Source organism: Diadema antillarum, unplaced genomic scaffold, assembly GCF_040938485.1.
Source record: "Diadema antillarum isolate AM-2024a unplaced genomic scaffold, OU_Dant_1.0 scf00000065, whole genome shotgun sequence".
NCBI classification, from domain to species: domain Eukaryota; kingdom Metazoa; phylum Echinodermata; class Echinoidea; order Diadematoida; family Diadematidae; genus Diadema; species Diadema antillarum.
The window spans coordinates 2,722,662-2,744,514 of NW_027270954.1; the positions used below are offsets into that span (position 1 = coordinate 2,722,662).

Here is a 21,853-nt window from a genome sequence, read left to right on the forward strand (position 1 = left end):
CAGCGGAAGCAAAATAGCGTGCATGATCCGAACGCTTGCGCTGCGACCATTGTTCGGCCCCCTATGTCCGTGGATCAACATGCGCGACGTACGGTGCGCTCGCCCAACCTATGTGAATGTATCAGCGCGCGTGCTACGCACGTACTGTACTATAATGCACTACGAATGCGCGGTACTATCCATGTACTCGCACGCTATGCGAGAGATTCGTTGCATTCACAACACGTTGCGATCGAACACTGGAGATACAGCAAATGCCGGCACGGGTGGCATGCAAAATATAAATATGGCGTAAACGCTCAAGTTATCTCAGAAACGGATGCAATCATGGCTGTAAGTGTACTTGCAGTATAGATTCGATGCCAATAAACAGACTAGTAACTTCAAAACTTGGAATGAAACGAGTCTATATGTGTTGCTATGCAACTTTACTTACCTGTTTACTTACCCGTTGAACTGCTTGTGCGAGTTGACTCGGGAGGGTTCGATTAATGATTTCGGGGGTCTGGCGACATGGCCCACTGTTGTGCACTCCGGAACACGTGTGGAGATAGTTGCATAGTTTGAATTTCGCACTTGATATGCGCCATTTTTTATTCATGAATTTCAGTGAATTTTTATTTGTAAGAGTGGGTGATTCATGGAACCCTGGCGAATCAAGGGCCACTTGCTTTAATTGAAATATGTTTAGTTTGTTTTGTTAGTTTGTTTATGAGTTTGATTTTCGTTTCTTTGTTATTATGCACCTATCAATTGTAAGACCCACTACTAGGTGACCCCCGGGAGATGTCAGTCATGGTCAAAGGAGAGTCCACTTCTTATTTACATGTACACACCCTCCGTCGCCACTTTGGACTCACCATTCAATGAATTATACGCACCCTCCGTCACAATTTGGACTTACCTCCACAGAATTTGACTTTCCATCTTACGCACATCGGGTTTTGGAGGTTTCTTGATGTCTGTAACTTGTGTCTTCTTTATTTTCACTTGCTACTAATTAAAAATTTATCAACAGAAAATTTTGACCTTAAAATAACAGTAGTTTTGATATGTAAAAATATCCCTCGTAAATATTTATTGTTGAACATTTTTCCCCTCCAAATTCAAATTCGTCGTTCGAGTACATACGGATCGTGCAGTGCATGCGCGTGAATATGTGCTGCTGCACGGTTACAACTAATGTGCATGCGCATGCATATTGTACGTTGCGCTATAGCGGGACTACAGCTGTATTTTCAGTGCCAAACCAGCAGCAATCGCAACCGCACGGCACTGCCACACAAAATACATGCACTTTCAAAGATAGCAATCGTGAATAGGTAGGCCTACACTTCGTACATGTACATTCATGTTCAATTGGCTTTGAAAAACTGATGTTTCTTTGAAGTGTATTATTGCATTTGTCAAATATTTGAACTGCAATAGTATTTACTGGTTGTTTTGAAGAGTTCTTGTTCACATGCATTCACTGATTCTACATTCATGTACATGCGTTGATCGACGCGTCCACAGTAATACGGTACCGGTCCTGTGCGTACGTGCGTATGTACAACGCGCGTTCGGTGCTGAAAGTAGTGCCAGCAGTGGACTAAATTGGACACACATCGGAACCCACCCAGTAAAGAGACTGACATTGCCCCACCATAACGTCTCTGGCGCGACTCACCAAAGGTGTCCTTGACGGTGCCCTGAGTCCATAATTTTGGCGCAAGTACCAGGTATCACCCATGACGCACTTCTCCCGGGGGTCACATAGTGGGTCTTACAATTGACAGGTGCATTATTGTTTGCATAGCTAATAGTAATGGCACTTAATCCCACACATACCTTTTCGTTCTATACGTAATCAGCCATGATAGGTGTCGATGTCAGTAGGTGGTCGATATCAATAGATCGATGCCGATAGGTGGTACCCTTAGGCGTTACCATACATGGTGTAGACTGTAGTCTAGAGTCCTACATTGTAAGTAGTCCTCTACGCTGAAGTACCAGGAGGTAGATAGAGTCCCCCCAACTGCGACCAGCCCGAACGCGAGGCCCACTGGCCACAGTATAACTCTGTGAAGGAGTGCCCCAGGGTTACGTCCCCCGTAAACATGCTATTAGTTACTACTAATCGCAGTTAAATTACTGTATAAGCTGTTAGTGAATTTTCGCCAGGCTGAGGGTTTAATTTTCGCAAATTTCACGAATCACAGTTGGATTGCGAATTGAACAAGATGCAAAATTGTCTCCTTGTGCTTATAAATGCCTAGCAATAGCCCGACCAGAGGCAGTGCGATGTTAAATAGAGCATTAACGTAAGTGTCAGCGTCAATTTGCGATAGACCACACCATCCCAGCAAAAATGTCTATGACCTTGTCATTCGCATAAATATCCGTACACAAAAATTAAACTATATGAACAGTATTGGAAGTTGGCAGAGTCAAACCTCCAAATTGAAATTCTCAAAAGTATTAATGTTTATGCTGAGAACCACACTCATTTTCTTGTGTAGCCTGTGCAGCAACAGGGCTGTGTGAAGTTAATAGAGCACGGCTGAGAGTGAGAACTGTAGAATCAAGCTACTTGTATGCTGAGTAAATCAAGCCACCCATAATTCAACCAAAACTTTAAAAATTTGACAGCCTTCTAGTTCTACATGCAGAAATCTGGCTGTGCTTTTGCGCACAGTCAAATTTTGGCATGGGAGTTTAAATCTTGCGGGTTGGTGCAGGTTTTTTTGTTTTTTTTTTATTTTTTTACTATAATAATAATACTTATAAATAGACAAGCCAATTTCTTTTCATCTTACAGTAGGCCCTAGTTACCACCGGTACAGTACCTACATGTAAGTAGGCCTAATTGTCATTGCATCAGTTCTCGATTAGCTCTCAGTTCTTACACTGACAGAGACTCCACCCCCTAGCTACCACTACAGCTCTGGCTATCATTCTGTTGTGATTAGTACATAAATACATCCATGGACAAACACGATACTTCAAGGAAGTTAAAGTGATTGACACAACTTTAGTGGCACAGGATGATGAAATGGGCATTTGACAGATTTGTATCTTCAGTTCTATGGAACACAGAATTCTTGTTTTTTGTTTTTTGTTTTTTATTTGTTGAGGACAGGCTGATTTTGGTACAACACGCATTTCCCATACCATAGACACCTGCCTGAGTATACTTGGGAGGACTCGTCTTCAACGACTTCATGAAATGACCTGGGTATGTAATTTATTTTGCTGATTCGCTATTATGTGCATTTGTTGCATGCATTTATTTTGTTTGTTTGTTTGTTTGTTTGTTTATACCTACCAGTATAGCAGCAAGGACACGTCACCCTTGGCTATCTACTTGATGCACCCATTTTGGAATGCTTGTGTGAAGGTATGTGAACTTCTCTAGCAATATGTCTTCAGATTTGTGTGTGCTTTTTTTTTTTTTTTTAAATAGAAATATGGTAGTCTGTTTGAACTTTAATCTCTGGTACAAACTGTATTTGCATACATGGTGTACAATGTATGTCTTCAGGAAAAATGCAAATTTTCCAGAGTATAACCTTTTTCCTTAGAACTTGTATACAAACACGTATCCAAGTTATCCTGTGTATGTCAGGAGGCAATATTTTGGCTTGTAGTGAGTGGGAATAGCAAGTAGATTTTCTTTTTGCGCTAAAAAGTCAAGGTTTATCATGTTTGATATTAACCCTAAAAAGGCTGGGGGGGTTGAATCAATCCCCCCTCCACATTTTTCGCGACCATTCTACTGCACGAAAATTTTTGACTGCGCCAATAGAATACATAAGAAATTAATTTTGATACCACATTTTTTTTTAAGTACATTGTTGGGAATGCAACAAGAAACTGTGTCACCAAAAATTCGGATGCTATTAGCTTTATTTTCTGAATTAGAGTAAAATTTATGATTTCACGCATATTAAAGGGATGGTCCTGTTCCTGTTTATGTGGCGTATCAGAATGTTATTTGCTAGTATTTGCAGAATACTCGATGAAATTGTGTTGAGGAAGGATAGTATCAACATCCACGATGGTTCGTTTCACATTACAGGGTAAAATAGATGAGAAAATTACGAATTTAGTACATAGTAATTTGCTGCAAGAAGGCAAAATCTTTCAAACATCTATCAGGATGACCGTTACATACAGAGCGCCACCTGCCGTTTTCATTGCAATACGATACTGTCTCTGCGTTTTGCGAGCCAAACTCCAGCCACCTTCCACGCCTTCCATTCCTCCAAGCGACAGGCCCTCCTGACCCCTTGACCGAAACACATCTATTTTTAGGCTTTCTTATCACTCTGCGAGCTCCCCAAGGACTCTCGGCAGAATCTCTCTCCCCTTCTCTCGCCGTACAGACCTACACACACCAGAGAAACACACCCAATACCCAATGATGCCCAGCCACTTGCTTCATTTGGGCTGCGTTCATGCGAAACTAGAATTGCGTTTCTAAACACGTTTAGTCGCTAAACGTGTTTAGTTGCGTTGCGTTCATGCGATTTTTCCATTTAAACGCGTTTCAAAACGCCGATCTGAAACGCGGAAAATAGGGCGTTTTGAATCATGATTCAGCCAGAATCACGATCGCAGAAACCGCATGAACGCAACCGTGATTTCAATCATGATTCTATGACGTCATTGTGCGTTGTGCGCATGCGTGTCTCGAGGGGTATCCCACAGCTTCTTGCTCTGTTCGCGTGCTTGTGTACGTCTTATGAATCGTGTGTTTCGGTACCATACTTGCACTTATTTGTTTACATCAACGCCATACACCGATTCTATGCTAGTATCTAACGTTAGCTGTTTAATATAATAATACATGTAATTACTCTCCGATTGAGTTGATAAAAGTAATGCCTGCAGCGCTGTGTCTACCTAGGGAAATGATTGGAGAGACGAAGAATTAGGATTATTCCCTTCTGTGGGCAGAGCCTGAATGCCACACCTTAGTATTGGAAAGTATTCACTGAAATTAAAACGTAAAGGCCTATAATAACTGACTGATCAGTTGGCATAAGGAGGTCTGGCTCGAGTTGCAGAAACTGCGCAGTGCGCTGCGCAATGGCAAAGGATGAGCAGAGCCAGAATCAGCATTGCGAAAGCCCGCATGAACGCTCTTCCGCTGAGACCGTGATTTGAAACGCCGTTTTGAATCATGATTCATGTTTGTGATTCTGGCTACGAAATTCGCATGAACGCGGCCTTGGTGTACGGTGGAACACACACCGGTATCGTAACCCCATTGAACGTGTTGGGTCGCCGATACCAGTATCCCTACCTACCTGGTTATGGAAATGATCCGAATGTCTAGTAATGTACAGCTCCATCCATTGAATACTATGTATCCAAGGTTGTGCCATTGGGTACTAAACTTTGTGAGTCCGAAGAAAGTAATTGAATGGTTATGGCACCGACTGTAGATATTTCACGTATGTCTGTACTTGAGCCCACCGGCATCAACGATTTTATCATCTATTCGAACATGAAAGTTTGAAGCTAGACACACGTGTACTAGCTACTACACACACACAGAAAAAAGATCCTAGATGGATTTCGATTGAATTTTTGATGTTCAAACCGCCAGCTCAGAGATATGTTTATGACTGTCTTGACACAGGCTTGATCAGCGCATGTGAGGCACTATTGAATAATCGCGACTAGCCACCCTCACAATTCCCAAAAATAGGAAAAAAACTCGATCGGTAACTTCCGATTTTTTTTTTTTTTTGTGTGTGTGTGTGTGTCAAGACATTACAGAAAGTATCCAAACAGATAGACGACGCCAATATTTGAAACGCTACACCTATATTGCAGTCTGCAGCTTCACACACATGAAACGAAAGAAGTTTGCATCAAGATTTCAACCTCCAAATGAGCCAAAATACATTAGTATAAACACTACATTTTTATAGAAATTAATTGTGAAGTTACAGCCCCCCCCCCCCCCCCCCCAAAAAAAAAAAAAAAATTGCTGGGGTGAAATTCAGGCAATCTATCGTCCGGTCATTTATTATCATTTTTTAATCAAAATTTACCGCATACAGTCACTTCCCGTTACAACTGCCGAAAAAAAGCTAACGAGCAGAGATTTGTTTACGTGAATGATCCATATTACGGGCAGGTATCACCAGGGAGGTGAGAGGAAACGGAGTACTTCCTTGGTATCACAACGTTTTGTACGTGAAGTATTTATAGAATATAATAGAGACAATACTTGGTTTCTTATCATCAAACGATGATGATAGATTTAGTGTTAATTTACTGTTACGGAACTATTGTGGCAAAGTCTGTATTATCAATCGCGTCATGAATAATATGACTTACCTGCTTGACAAATGGTTCATTCTGCTTTATTCTGCTTAGCGCGTGTAAACAAAATAAGTAAACACGTACCGAACGCGATGTGATGAATAATTTGAATCAAAAATATTTTAATCAGAATTATTTTAAGTAAGACCCCCTGGCAGTGACTTGATTACATATTTATGCTGTATATACTTCATGGAAACTTCTAGTTAGAATGCGGTTACAGCTCGTTATTCCGAAGGGTCGTTATTCCGAAGGCTCTTTATTCCTAAGATTCGTTATTCCGAAGGTTCAGTGTTCCGAATTTCATTTTCGGATTAACCAATCTTCGGAATAACGAACCTTCGGAATAACGCCACAAATTTTCGGATTAACGAACCCTTTTTCATTTTCGGATTAACGAACCTGTAGGTCTAGGGAATTTGCGTGTTTCGGATTAACGACCCTTCGGAATAACGAACCTTCGGAATAGCGAACCTTCGGAATAACGAACAGCACCCTTAGAATGCTATATATAATATCAATTGTCGGGTTTTGTCACCGATGGGATCGTATGTTTTGTTCAGTATAATTATAGTGGTCGAGATTTCACTGATTTCACTGTGCATAGCATACAAACTGACTTGCCCATGTTTAGTGGATCGAGCTATAAGAGCTCCACCGGCGATATTGACAGAATGGAGTTATATGGTTCACAATAGGCGTTTTCACATCAGCCCGATAAAAATCCAAGCTCGAGATATTTTTAAATTTCCCAAGTCAGAAAATAGCGCGCTATTTCGAAACATCGGGCTGATGTGAAAGCGCTTATTGAGTCTTACTGAGCGTTATATTGTTATAAACAATGTATACGTTGGAGGCGATGTGATAGAACCATACACAAGTTTCGGTACGGAGGAATCAACAATGTTTTAATCAAATAATTTTTAGTAAGACCCCCTGAAAGACATTTTATTTAGGTTTATTAATTATTCTTTATGGAAATGTCGTGTTACAATTTCAAATCAATGATAGCTTTTGTTACCAATTGTATAATTCGAGGCCGAGATTTTTGTTTACGTGAATGACCCATATTACTGGCAGGTATCGTACGTAGTACCTCCTTGGTATCACAACGTATACGTGAAGTATTTATAGAATATAATAAAGACAACACTTGGTTTCTTATCATCAAACGATGATTATAGATTTTGTGTTAATTTACTGTTACGGAACTATTGTGGCAAAGTCCAAAATCTTCGAGTGATCCCTGCGGTCACTCCAAAATGAGTGAAAATGAACATGTTCACTCGAAATTCACTCCAATTTCACTCTAAATTCACTCTTTTTTGTATTCACTCCTTCGAGAGTGAATATTTTCACTCAATCTTTTTTTTAGAGAGTTATGTTTGATAATAATGTGAGTTATGCGACATACATTTGTAATTGTCAATTGAAAATCAACGACACTGCAATTACCGGTAGGCCTGTAGGACTTGAGTTTCTGAAATTCAAAGTTTTTTCTTAATCATGTCTTTTCAAAGATGGAAATAAAGAAATTAATACATTGAATTGAATCAGAGAAGGAAAATATATACCATTTATTGGCTGGTTCCTTGATTTTGACTGCCAAATCGGTATGTTTAGCAACCAAGGGTCATCTCTATAGGTATGTTAATATTTCAATCTCACTGCTGCTTCTGAAATGTATGAAATTCATGTCCGAAATCATGCGACAAAATAGTAATAATACACGTTTGCATGAATGAAATCACCTTTTTTTTAATAGCTGTGTCTGATACACCTACAGTCACTTCCCCGTTACAACTGCCGAAAAAAAAAAATAAGAGCGGGGATTTGTTTACGTGAATGATCCATATTACGGGCAGGTATCGTACGTATATAGTATCACAACGTTTTATACGTGAAGTATTCATGGAATATAATAAAGACAACACTTGGTTTCTTATCATCAAACGATGATCATAGATTTTGTGTTAATTTACCGTTACGGAACCATTGTGGCAAAGTCTGTATTGTCAATCACGTCATGAATGATATGACTTACCTGCTTGACAAATGGTTCATTCTGCTTTATTCTGCTTAGCGCGTGTAAACAAAATAAGTAAACACGTACCGAACGCGATGTGATGAATCATTGAATCAAAAATATTTTACTCAGAATTGTTTTTGGTAAGACCCCCTGGCAGTGACTTGATTACATATCTATGTTGTATTATACTTCATGGAAACTTCTAGTTAGAATGCTATATATAATATCAATTGTCAGGTTTTTGTCAGCGATGGGATCGTATGTTTTGTTCAGTATAATTATAGTGGCCGAAATTTCACTGATTTCACTGTGCATAGCATGCAAACTGACTTGCCCATGTTTAGTGGATCGAGCTACAATCGAGTTCCGATGTATACCTATAATGCAAGTGAATTCGACAGGATCATGCTGGAACATTCAACTCCCTAGCAGTTATCATGATGTACATCTCTCAAGCACCCCACAGTGAAATTCGACTGCGAAACTCGAAATATATTGACAGAATGGAGTCATGGTTCATATTACACAAATCTTACTGAGCGTTTGTTATAAACAACGTATACATTGGAGGCGATGTGATGATCCATAAAAGTTTCGGTACGGAGAAATCAACAATGTTTTAATCAAAAATTTTTAGTAAGACACCCTGAAAGACATTTTATATGATTCTATATTTAGGTTTACATTATTCTATATGGAAATGTCGTGTTACAATTTCAAATCAATGACAGCTTTTTATACCTATATACTCACGTATGAAACAAGGTGTCTTGGCTCATCTGCAGGTTGAAATCTTGGCTGTACATGGAAGGGTGCTGTTCGTTATTCCGAAGGTTCTTTATTCCGAAGGTTCGTTATTCCGAAGGTTCCTTAATGCGAAACACACAAATTCCCTATACCTAGATGTTGGTTAATCTGAAAATGAAAAAGGGTTCGTTAATCCGAACATTTTTGTAGCGTTATTCAGAAGGTTCGCTATCGAAGATTTTGTTAATCCGAAAATGAAATTCGGAATAACGAACCTTCGGAATAACGAAACTTCGGACTGAAGAGCCTTCGGAATAACGAGCCTTCGGAATAACGACCCTTCGGAATAACGAGCTGTAACCGTATGGAAGACGATGCCGTCAAGCAAAAACTCTTGTCAATCTATCTCCACAAGCAAAATCTATAACATGCAGTGACCATCATATCACAGTGTTTGACAGTGTTCATACAGAGATGTGTGTACATGTGTATTTATTGTAAATTTTGAACACCGCTTGTATTCGCGTGTCTTTTCCCATTCTTCAGAATAGAACTGGAAATTTGAGTAATTTCGAGACAGTTTTACGTATATATATATATATATATATATATATATATATATGTGTGTGTGTGTGTGTGTGTGTGTGACGGAAGGAAAACTTGCAGTATAGACGTTGCAGTGATGTTCAGTCTTGCCTTTATTCCCCAAGCTTTCGGCTGTTTCACCAGCCTTTTTCAAGGGCTTGATGAGACATAAACATAAAAGCAAAATAGCAACCAATTTGCATGCATTTGAACAGAAATAGAAATAGTAATAACAAGAGGCCAATATATATATATATATATATATATATATATACAGAATTGTAATAAGAAAATTGGTTTGCTCGGCGTCTTGATGATAATAAGTACAAGAATTAGTAGAAGAAGAACGCCGTAAAAAAAAAAAAATCATAGATCCTGAAAATCTTAAAAACGGAGCATAGCTCTCAAATACTGAAAGGCAAGGTCACACTCTTGAACTGATGAAGAGTGTGACCTTGCCTTTCAGTATTTGAGAGCTATGCTCCGTTTTTAAGATCTTCATGATTTATTTTTTTACGGCGTTCTTCTTCTAATTCTTTTACTTTATATATATATATATATATATATATATATATATATCTGTATATATAACAAATACTTGTATACATGTACCTATGTAAACCACACCACATATTTTTTTTTCAATCACAATTCTGACAGTGCTAAACAATGTATCTTGTTTGATGTGAAAAGGTAAGTAGCATAAGAAACAAGCCTTATAATAAATAATGATAAATCTGTTGATCTTAACATTGGAATATAAAAAAAAAAATGCGTGTATTATGGTAAAAAATTTTCACATAGTATAAAAATACAACGATAGGCCTACAGACTGCAGCAATTCTCTTTAAATTAAATAGCAAGACTCTTTTGGGCTATTTTGGAAGGGAAAACTATAAAGTATCAACATGGAGACAATTCGCAAACCATAATTGCAGATGAGACATTGGTGTGAACTATAGATACATGTATCATTTTATAGAAATTGTATACATCACATCCAACTCATTTCGGGCATATACAGATACATAGATGTAAAAGACAGTGTACCAAAATTTTGTGTAGGAATAAGATGTCAATATATTCCTGAAAATCCGGAGATCAGGAGGTCGTAGGTTTGAATTCTTTTCGATTATGTACATCCATGAGTTATTTTGTCAAAGATACTTCAAAAACACTGATCAGATTTCTAATGCTTATAAACGTCGATGTATAAAAGGCAATTTTTCAATCGGATGCACCAAGACGAGGGATGAAACTGTGCGGCAGCACACCTCCCCGACCATGGATTACATTCAAATCTTTTCCGACAATTCTGATGTAAAAACTGAAACAAAACAACACGGTAAGCCTGAAACTAAGGTCAGAAAGAGAGAGAGAGAGAGAGAAGGAGAGAGAGAGAGGGAGGGAGAGAGAGGGAGGAGATATCTTTCCGTTCACAGTTCCTTGCTGAAACATGAGGTCGACAAAGCTGTGAACTTGACGAACGAAACAAGGTTGATCTTGTCAAGGATTACAAACTCGGTTCTAGTTTAGTTCAGTCTAGTTTTATTCACCATCATTCAAGTACAATGAAGTGCAATAAAAAGACACTAAAAATAATTGAATTACAATATAAATAAATTAGAACAAAACAAGAAGAGTTGATCTTGAAGGTGAACCCTATACATACATATTTTCATATGCTTTATATTCCCTGGAAGAGCATTTCAGTTGTGGTTAATCAAGTTCCCTCGATTGTTTACAGTTAGTTTCTCGTCAGTGTATAAAGTTTATCTTGCAAGTGCTCTGGATCGGCATCTCGCTTTAAAATTATCCCTCTTGAAGCTAACCGAGCTAACCAGTATCCACGATTACTGCACATTATGACCTCGGACAGAACCGGAGATGGTGATATCGGACCGTACATACCAACATTTCAAGGGAAATGTAAGTACAATTACAAGACGAAGTGTCGATCACTTTTGAAAATGAATATTTCTGTGATTATTCTTATCAACTCGTATAACAGCTAATGAGGCCAATGTGGTTGCGTGAAGTAATTAATGCACTTAACTTTTTTTTTTCATCAATCACAAACACGCAGTTCGTGGTATTAAAAAAAAATCGAGGTTATTGCTAAACAAAACAGCTAACTCCTGGAATTGGTACTGCCGCTTGAAATTGTAGCCTTTGTTGTTACCGTTTTTTATACCATTGTAATGATTATCATGAATACTGTACTATTATCATCATCACAAATGATTTCATTCTCTATATAAGTTGTCATTACAAACCTCCCGAGAACCTCTGTTTTGATTGAGGAGAAAATATGTTTTGTCAAGATTATTTTGACGATGCTCATAACGCCAGAGTACGTGGAATCCGTTCCAGTTAGTGCTAATGCTATCGACAATAATTATCTGATATCATTTGGCTCCCAGCCATTAGCCTCTTCACGATTCGCGAGATATAGGCATATAGCACACATACAAAAACAAAAAACACCAATGACCAATGACCAGTAACAGGAACAACGATGGCGAGACATAATACTAATAATGTGAATATTATACAAAAATGAATTACACTAATAATACTGAGCAGTAACATGTGAATTATCATTATCTTCGGTTTGACAGTGTTCTTCCCAGTCGTATTCAATATCACCTATAATAATTCCACGTCAAGCATATCGCTGTGCTTGAAAGCGCAAATTTAAACTTCTCTCTGCCATTATTTTAAAGAGGTGCGAACATTGCCTGTTTGTTAATAGCAAAATTTACATACTTACCGATGTAATAGATTATCTATAAGAAACTTACGGTCAAGCCACATATTTGCAAAGAAAATTCATACAGGGATAATTCACAGGGATAATATGAGAAAAGGAAGAGAAAAAATATACCTTCGACATAAAAAAGGAAATGTCTGAAAATCAAGCTTATCCGAGGTACTAAAAAGGACAGATTACGAACTTCTTGTGGGAATTTACCAGCAGGCCTGTACAGCGTATTGCACTACCAAAGAAATTAACCAGCATACATGTAAACATGTGTGTATACAATGTGTGAACTAATGATTGATCGTTGAGTCAATGTTTTTACTGTTTGAACGTCACTGTACAGTGTAAATTAGGCCCTACGTCCATGTGACGGGGGATGGGCATTCAGGGTAATATCTTTGGAGTGACTGTTGCGTAATGTATACGGAGTATAATATTATTATTTTGTATCGTAATTTGTTGTTTTGTTGAATATGACAAGGGCAATAATAAACAAACATACAGCCTATATAAACATGAAAAATAAGTGAAAACGCGCTGGCATTCATTACTCATCTATACACGCCTATAGGGGGATTCACACGTATAAAAATTACTGGGTAACAAAACGAGAAATTTGTAACCCGCTAGTAAACTGAGTTCTTTGCACGAGTTGACAAAAACCCAACAAAGCGCGGTCAGCAGCGCAATGCTAAACCCAAGAAATCTTGCTGTTATTAGCGCGCTAATCTTTGTCCCGCAAATACACTACACACGTGTGAACGGTCGACCACAAAAACTCGAATCTTTCATATCCCATCATTCATAGCGCACGCCACAACGGCGTGCACTCGACAATGTATGTGAGGTTCAAGAACAATGCTTGTAGTTTTATCAATTTATCGATAGGCAATTAGCGAGTTACTAGTATTTCTGTGAGGGAGAAAGGCTGCAAAAATAAAAACAGACAAATAAAGAAACAGACAAAAAGCCCAACAAACTCTAGTTTCCGAGCGCATAGTATACTCTACTAACCAATTAATTTGGAGAGTGTCGATTAACGGTTTCAACAAAAACAAAGAAAACAAATAAAACAAAACAAAATAAAAACTCGAGTTTCGGGGAGCTTGGTAACCCGCTATATGGTACGTACAAACGCGGCTACTACACTCGTGGACCTTATACGTACAATTTCCTTCATAATACCCTATCAGTACAATGAAACAACCCGGATCGTTCGCATTCATGATCATGCATGTCTTGATATTGTGTTTACTATCTTTCCAGTATGTAGAATATCTACGCGCAATTAGCCGGAGCCACACGTATAACAACATAGCGGGATGACGACCCAGGATGACGATTGAACTCCAAACCTCGAGATTTTTCCCCCTCTTCACGCGTTTGCATGTACCGACAATATTTACGCAGCTGCCACACAGTAGTGTGATGTTGTCATTTACCCATTATTGTGATGCTCGCTTGAATGATGGAATATAAAATCTGGAGATGAGTAAAGTATTTTCGGTCAGCCGTTTACGCGGTCACCGGGAGCAAATCAGCGCACTATTTCAGAAATCAAGTGCAAGATTTGTTGGGGGTACCGTCGCGATGCTGATCGCGCAAATTAGTGGGATTTTGTGTGCACATTTGCAAAAATCTCGAGATTACGATGGTCATGTAAATCTCGAGATTTGTATCCCGCTTTTTGGCATACGCGCGAACCCTAATAGTGGCTCTTGTGTTTGTGGGGATATAGTTGTGTGCAAAACTTAGAACAATGTACAGTACACTGTATTTAAAAAAAAAAAAAAAAAAAAATTACGGCCTAATAGTACACCATGGTATAGTCTACTGCCGATTCCACAGCAGAGTAGATTACCAAAGGAACTGTTCATACAGTTTGAACAACCACCGTGGATACTCGCTGTGATGCCATCAACGTCGTTCCCCAATGATCAACTCTTTAGACAGGTGGGCAGTGGTAGCAGCGGGCCAGATGGAATGACAGGCCTCGGGCTGGGCATGGTTTTCGCCAGGAACGTTCAGGCTGTGAAGGGGCTCAGCCGAACTTCGGAGAGGTGGAGGAAGAAACTTTTCAGGAGAAAGACAGATGGATACAGCGACTTGTCTCTGGCGATAATTCGTGGCCGGGAATAGAAAATCGGCATGTCCGAACCTCTCCAATTTTTTTAGTGCTTTTGGTTTTGGTTTTGTTATTCTGTTGAACACATCTGCCTGTGTAATAAAGAACAAAACAGAAACATTTTCATATATAATTTTATCATTACCATGGTTCCATGAGCAGACATTTTCTTCAACTAATATACGATTCAATTGCACATCCTGTAGTTTATGTACCAGCGTAAAATGATATTCACACAATGCCTTCCATTCTGACTAATAAGAAATTCGCGGAATAAAAATAAGCGTCATATAGGCCGATATAGGCCTTACGTGTTTTCACATTCTACAAAAAAACACAAAACAAAATAAAACAAAAACACAAATACACATGCACACACACACACACACACACACAATGCGAAAAAGAATAGGTCACGTTTGTTGATATGTTTATTAGAATAACATTACCTTTGTTGACTGGCTTCCAATGCGCATTCCTGTCTTTTCTCGATTTGCTCCTGAGATCTATAAAAAAAAATTGATACAGTGGAATTAGAGATTCATTCTTTTTTCACGCGTAAACGTATATTGAAAGAGTAACGTCGGGTCATACAACGTATCTCATTGACTACCATGATTCATCGTAATATCCCGCGTTCCCTGTTAAAATGGAATCAATTGAGTTTTCACAAGTTAATTCCGAGACAAACTTGAGTTTTATTTATTCATTTATTTTTGGTGTCCTGTTCGGATCGCTTACAAAAACGTTCAATTCGAATTTTGATGACCCGAAAAAAGAAATGTATCGTGGCCTACCAATGAAAGGAAACATTTTTTTCGACACAGTTCTCCGATGGAACCGTCAAAATATAAACTGTTTAGAAGTTAGGTGGTCTGATTTCATTTTCAGAGGTCCCGAGAAACCACTAAAGTGCCACTTAAGATGTAGAGTATCCATAGCCTACTGAAAGTGTAAAAGGAAAAGACATTGGTTGCATTCATAACCGACAATCTATGAAAAATTATACACGCATTGTTCCCAGGATGAATCCCTTTTGAGAAAAAAAAATACATCTGAAGATTTTTTTTTTCTCAGAAGGGATTCATCCGGGGAACATAATCATAGCATCCTAAAAAGTTTTAGAACCTGACATCAAGCTGTTCTCACTGACTGTGATAACAAATTATGAAATGGAAATGGAATTATGCAACCTGCAAATCATCTTATAGCTTGTCAAATTACAAAATCTATTTCATATTTCCATTTATCATAACTTTCATATTCATTCAGTACTTCAAAGAAAAGGGCACATCAAAGCAAACAGCAATTCATCATGATGGATCTATGTACAACATGTACGATCTACATAGATGGACAAAACTGACACAGTGAATGAACAACCTACAGTCTTCTACGGCATATACGGTACATGTACAGTCTCAGTCAATTTAATAATAACAAACAGTAATTGAAAAGCTTTGAAAACAAAAGCAAACAAATCAAAATACAAATCAAAATACATATAAGACTTTAATTAAAAAAGTATATAGGATACTACGCAGAGAAAATTGAATGAAAATGATACGTAAACACACGCACATTATCATGATGCATCGGACCACTGAACCTCCGCCAAACGGCCAGCGTTAGTCGTTATGTTGCAGGTATTGTATACTTCATTTTTATGATTATGATATGACAGATTAATTACATCATAAGGATGAGCTATGTAATATGATGAAGAAACGGTTATTATAAATAGGGGCTACTCAAAGGTAGGGAAAAGAAAATGACACGACGAGGGTGCAATGCTGCCGCGCCATTGTGTTCCCCTGTTTCTGATACTACCTAGTAGTATACAGTGTAGATCATCCCCTTCCAAATCTCATGTAAACTATACTCGACAGAAATTATGATCACCCCTTCCCCCATTCTCTTCGGGCACATATTATTCACTTTTAGAATTAATAACGAATATTCCTTCATTTTTGACTGACGAATCTCCTTTTTGGAATAACGAGCCTTATTTCGTTTTCGGATCGATACACATAATCTTGAGAATACTATGGACGCTTCAGAATAAGGAAATTTATTTCATTTTCAGATCAACGAACACTCGGCACTAAGGGACCCTACTTCATTCTCGTTTGGCCGATTACCCCTTGCGAATTTCATTATTCAGAAATCTATTTTTCTGAACTTTTTACACGCATAAAACCTTGAAAATCAAGGTGAGAAAATAAAGTAATCAAGTCTTTTGTGGGTCATCCTACATACATCTTTTCTAGCAGGCACAGGATATTCTTCACGAGATAAACTTCAAGCTCTCACATCATGCACTTACGGATAAAGATGGGTCGGACTGACTAACTTCTACACTAAAATGCCTGTATACTCACTTTTTCACTCAGGACATCGCGAGCTGGGGTCGGTAGATCCAGGTGTCGCGTCGGTTCATTTCTACGGGATGAAGGCATCTTGTCCAGTTTCAATAATCGCGATCCCTTCGTTGTCCCCTACGCCTCATTTCGAAAGATTCTATATTCTTTTGCGAGATTTCTGGGTCGGAGACGTATGTACACCTCGTCTCGCAAAACCTAACTGTTTTAGTTGCTCTCGAGTCGGAATCCGTAGAGCTCTATACGCAGCATCACACCGAGGAAAAGAGACTATGTGCCCTCAAGTAAACAAACGGAACGACGCGACGGCTGATAGCGCAGTGCGATCACAGAACTCCACTCACACACGACGTGCATACAGGTCTGCAAATGTGCCATGAACCCCCATGATTACGCAATATTCCCTCGCCGCGCCGTCTCTCTCCCAAATTCACGGAGGTGAAAAGGTCAACCTCCCAGACCAAGCCGTGCGGTACACATCGCTCGCGTGTGCGGAAGATAACGGTTGAAAAAGCCCCAAGCCCAATGTAGTCAAATTCAAACGGTAGAGGGAGGTAAGGTCGTATCACGGGGGAAAGTGTGGGTCCCACACTTTTATCGGACGACGTATTTTTGCATTTCTCAGCCATTTCTAGACCAATTTTTGTCAAACAAACTTTGAATTCCCCATAAATTTCAATGCTCTTTCATATTTCATAAGTAGTTTCTCATTATCTTGCCAAAAAATTTCATCCCGACGTGCCATCATCAACCAAAACAGGACCTTCCCTTTAACTATGAAATATAAAAAAATGAAAAATTAATTTTTTTCTTTTATAGTTTTTAAAAGTAGATTATGCAGCAAGTAATGTGTGAACCAATTTTCAGGGCAATTGCGCGATCGACGGCCGAGATCTCGGGGGGGGGGGGGGGGGGGGGGGTTCGAATCAACCCTCCCACGGCCACAGAACAGGTCAAAAAGCCTGGCCTGGTTAGGGTTTTAAGGTGGAAACTTTGATATGATTAATGTTATTGTGAGGATTACCTGCTCAAGAAAAAAAGTATGTACATGTAAGCAGGGAATTTCAATCTTTCATTGTCTTGTGTAGTTCAGAAACAAAGTTTTCTGTCTCTATTTCTTTTTGACTGATAATGCCAACTCGGCAATAACCCCAAGAAATATTGTGAATAGCCACCCTACAAGCAGAGGGATGGTGGAGATTGAATGATCCCGTGTTTCACTCTGGTTGTTGTTACAGCTGTACCCGTTGTGGATTGCCCCCAACCTCCTCACCCTCCTGGGATTCCTCTTTCAATTGGCTCTCTTCCTCCTCCTGGCCTTCTATGACTGGGACTACTTCAGTAACAACAGGACCCTGACGGATTACCCCCCTGTCCCCAACTGGGTCTGGTTCGTTGCCTCGGCCTGCCAGTTCCTTGGCCACACCCTAGGTAGGAAGAAAGACGCCGTTTGAACAGACTCTGTTGGCACAGTGATTGCGGTCATTGCTCGTGGGGAGTTTGGAATTTTATTTTTTTCTTTATTTGTTTTCAAAACAGAAAGGAAACAATCTATTTACAGTTTGCATCTACCAGGTAAACTTTATTTTTCCCTTTTGTGTACCAACCAGTTGGAGATTTGTTTGTTTAATTTTTTTCATGATAGTATAGTAAAACCTTGTAATTGCATAACTTTCTCAGAATTGCATGTTAGAATTGTAAGTCTAGAGTTTTTGAAATTGCTACTCTTTTATTTTCCTGAAGTTTCAAACTCTATTTATCAAAGCCAAATGGAACATACAGTCGTGCTGACTTGGGCTTCAAGATTCTTGTGTCACAAGTATTTTTGAAAAGTTACTATATGATTAAACCGTTGAGGATGAGTCCTGAGTGTACCCCGGCAAGTGTCTATAGGAAATGCGTGTTGTAGTAAAATCAGCTCATCCTCAATGGGATAACTATGATTTATGTTAAGATTCAAAAAGCAGTAGACTTAATGCATTCATATGAATATAACATATCTTCTAGATGGCACTGATGGCAAGCAAGCGAGGCGCACTGGCTCCAGTACGCCATTGGGGGAGCTGTTCGACCATGGCAGCGACAGCATCCTGGCCACCCTCCTGCCCATCGGACTCTTCTCGATCTTCGGCAAGGGTCTGGAAGACTATGGCGGGACCTCCTGGATATTCTACGCTGTCCAGTGGCACATCATCACGGCTTTCTTCATGTCACACTGGGAGAAGTACTTGACTGGCGTCCTCTTTCTCCCTTGGAGCTACGACTTCAGCCAGCTTGTGAGTGGTGTTGAATTTTGAATGGGTGGATGGATGAATGAAGGAAGGAAGGAAGGAATGTATGAGTTTAATGAATGAAATTCATTCATTATACTCATACAGGTATCTATTCACTCATTCCTTCTTTCCTTGATTTAATGTGTGGGTTAGTTGATGAATGAATGAATCATTGAATGAAATTCATGAAATTCTTTCGTCAAGGTGTTTTCATTGCAACTGATTAACAAATTGCCCTACATCGACGTAAATAAGCACTGAATTGATCAGTGTTTAGTAGTAGCCATGGTGAAAAATCAAGGGCGTACATACTCGAGCGGGATTCGAACCTACGACCTCCTGATCACTGGACAGGCGTCATCTCCACTAGACCACCGTGCTTTCGCCCGACAGCAAGTGTTGGTTCTGATCCTTATGAATAAATTGTTGAGTTTGTTAATGAATAGATGATTCACCTGTATCCATTTTTTATATTGGGAAATGAGGCGATTTTCAGCATTGTGTGTGGAAATGAGCTGCTTGGCGGAGATCTGCGCAGTCTAAGTGCTTTTCTAGTTATTATTATTATCATCATCATCATCATCATCATCATCAGTAGTAGTAGTAGTAGTGGTCGTAACAGTAGTATATTTTATCATAGTCATTATCGTTCGTACATAATGATTTATATGACTGTTGATCTATTGGTTTATACAGTATGTGCTCCTATCCCAACAGGCTATTGCAGTGGTGTACTTCTTGACTGGTCTGTATGGATATGAGATTTGGAAAATCACTCTTCCCTATGGGTTTCAGTTCAACTATTTCTTCCTGAGCTTGGTTTGCAGTGAGTATTCGTTTAAAAATCTTTATCGATTCTTTCCAAGGAAGCGTTTCTTTCTCTTTCTTTTTTTTGTGTTTTATTTTCAAAGCCGCAGTATCATGGACAGACATTAGGAATGGACCACAGTGACAAAAGATAAGGTTTATGGAACAAACTCGGTGTTAGCTTTTACAGTTAAGTTGCACAACATGAGTTCACAAAGTTTTGGTGTGTTAGGCATATTATACAAGTAAGATGGTATCCCATGAAGAGCAGCTTTTATGATGTATTGTTGATTGCTACACTAGGCAGTGTTTCCCTAGAAAGGTGACAGTTTCTGAAGTGAAAATAGATCAAAGTATTGTCATGAAAATGGGATATTACCAGGTAGTAATTGTTTGCAGACTTGTGGGTCATGAGGTCAGAGGGCTAGGGTCAAAGGTCAAGTGAAAATGCTCAAATTCCCAAATACTTGCTCTTGTTAGCAATTGAGCCATCCATCCAAATGAAACCTAGTTCAAGAAAAGTGAACACTCAGCACATTTGTGACAAAAGTATGTCACTTCCGTTTTTTGCCAATTATGTGAAACGAGTCTGATATTGTCAAGACGTCCTGTATACCTACTACTGTAGGAGAACATATGCGATATGGTGGAGGCATACCAGTCGCCATAGCAGTATTTCTAGTTTATAAGATGATGTTCTGATCACTGACTATGATTCACTCCCACGATGGAACAGACGCCAATTCATACTTCTGCTTGTTTGCCAAAATGGCATTTGGTAAGACTTTCACCGTATGTTTTGTCAGGCTTGGTGCGTATGTAGGTACAGTAGTTAGGTGGTAAGAATCTACAGCTTTTGCTGCAGGATTAACTTGTGATGGTACTGGTAAAGTCTTTGTGTCATACACAGGTCCCTGCAAATGTTACTTGGTGTCAGCCTTGATCTTTCGCTTTCAGGGAGAGTGAGGATTTATTCTCTTATTGCTTTATAATCCTATCCTCTTTATGCTTCTCAATGAATGTACGGTTTTGGGGATGATCTGTTAGTTTTGAATATAGGAAGGTAAGGTGTCATATTAACTGTGTGTGTGTGTGCAACATTTGCACAAAATCACACTTAAACCAAGTAGGAAGATGCCGCGGTACATTAAAGCATCATGATGAAAGCTTTTGACACAAAGTTTGCATGACAGCAAAGCGGGCAGTGTTCTCTACATCGTTGCTGTGATGCATTTCCGGGATAAACACCACTACAAAAAGTTACATGGCAGTGAAAACAATGTTTTCCTTATAAATGCATTTGCTCATTTATTGCAAAATAATGTGGCGCACAGATGATTAATAAACAATAATAATTTACATTCTCGCATAGAGCATATCACTGTGAGAGTCTCAGTGTCCTCAGACACTAAAAGGAAAAATAAAAAGAAAAAAAAGTTTTTTTTTTGTGTGTTTTTTTTTTTTTTAAAGGCATGTTTGTATGATTTTCTAAATTTGGTGTTCAAATGTGACTTCTGGTCCTGACCGCTCATTTTTACTCTTTACCACTGTGGGAATAAAGTGTAATTCTACTGATTTACATTGCACAGGGGACTCCTATAATAACGATGTCCTCGGGACTAGCAGCTTTCTTGCGTTATTTAGTCCTTTTGGTATAGCTGAACGGATAACTTTGTAAAAATATGTAGATAATAATTTTTGGACTTGAATTTTTACTTCATTGCTTCAAGAATTTTGTTATAACGGGAGTGGACTGTTTCTCAACAATAAAACACAATGTGTATACACTGTAGATGTGATGTAGATAATCATTTTGGACCT

The 21,853-nt window shown here is 38.9% G+C and overlaps 1 protein-coding gene across 1 annotated transcript in view; it reads left to right on the forward strand.

The window, feature by feature from the left end:
- LOC139716445 (ethanolaminephosphotransferase 1-like) overlaps positions 1-20,998 on the forward strand; it is a 39,806-nt gene extending 18,808 nt beyond the window's left edge. Inside the window, exons 2-6 of the mRNA XM_071627990.1 lie at positions 3,311-3,379; positions 18,191-18,383; positions 18,960-19,228; positions 19,943-20,051; positions 20,943-20,998. Of these exons, the coding sequence (XP_071484091.1) occupies positions 3,311-3,379; positions 18,191-18,383; positions 18,960-19,228; positions 19,943-20,051; positions 20,943-20,998 (696 nt within the window). The remainder of the gene's footprint in view (positions 1-3,310; positions 3,380-18,190; positions 18,384-18,959; positions 19,229-19,942; positions 20,052-20,942) is intronic.
- Positions 20,999-21,853: the final 855 nt, after the last annotated feature.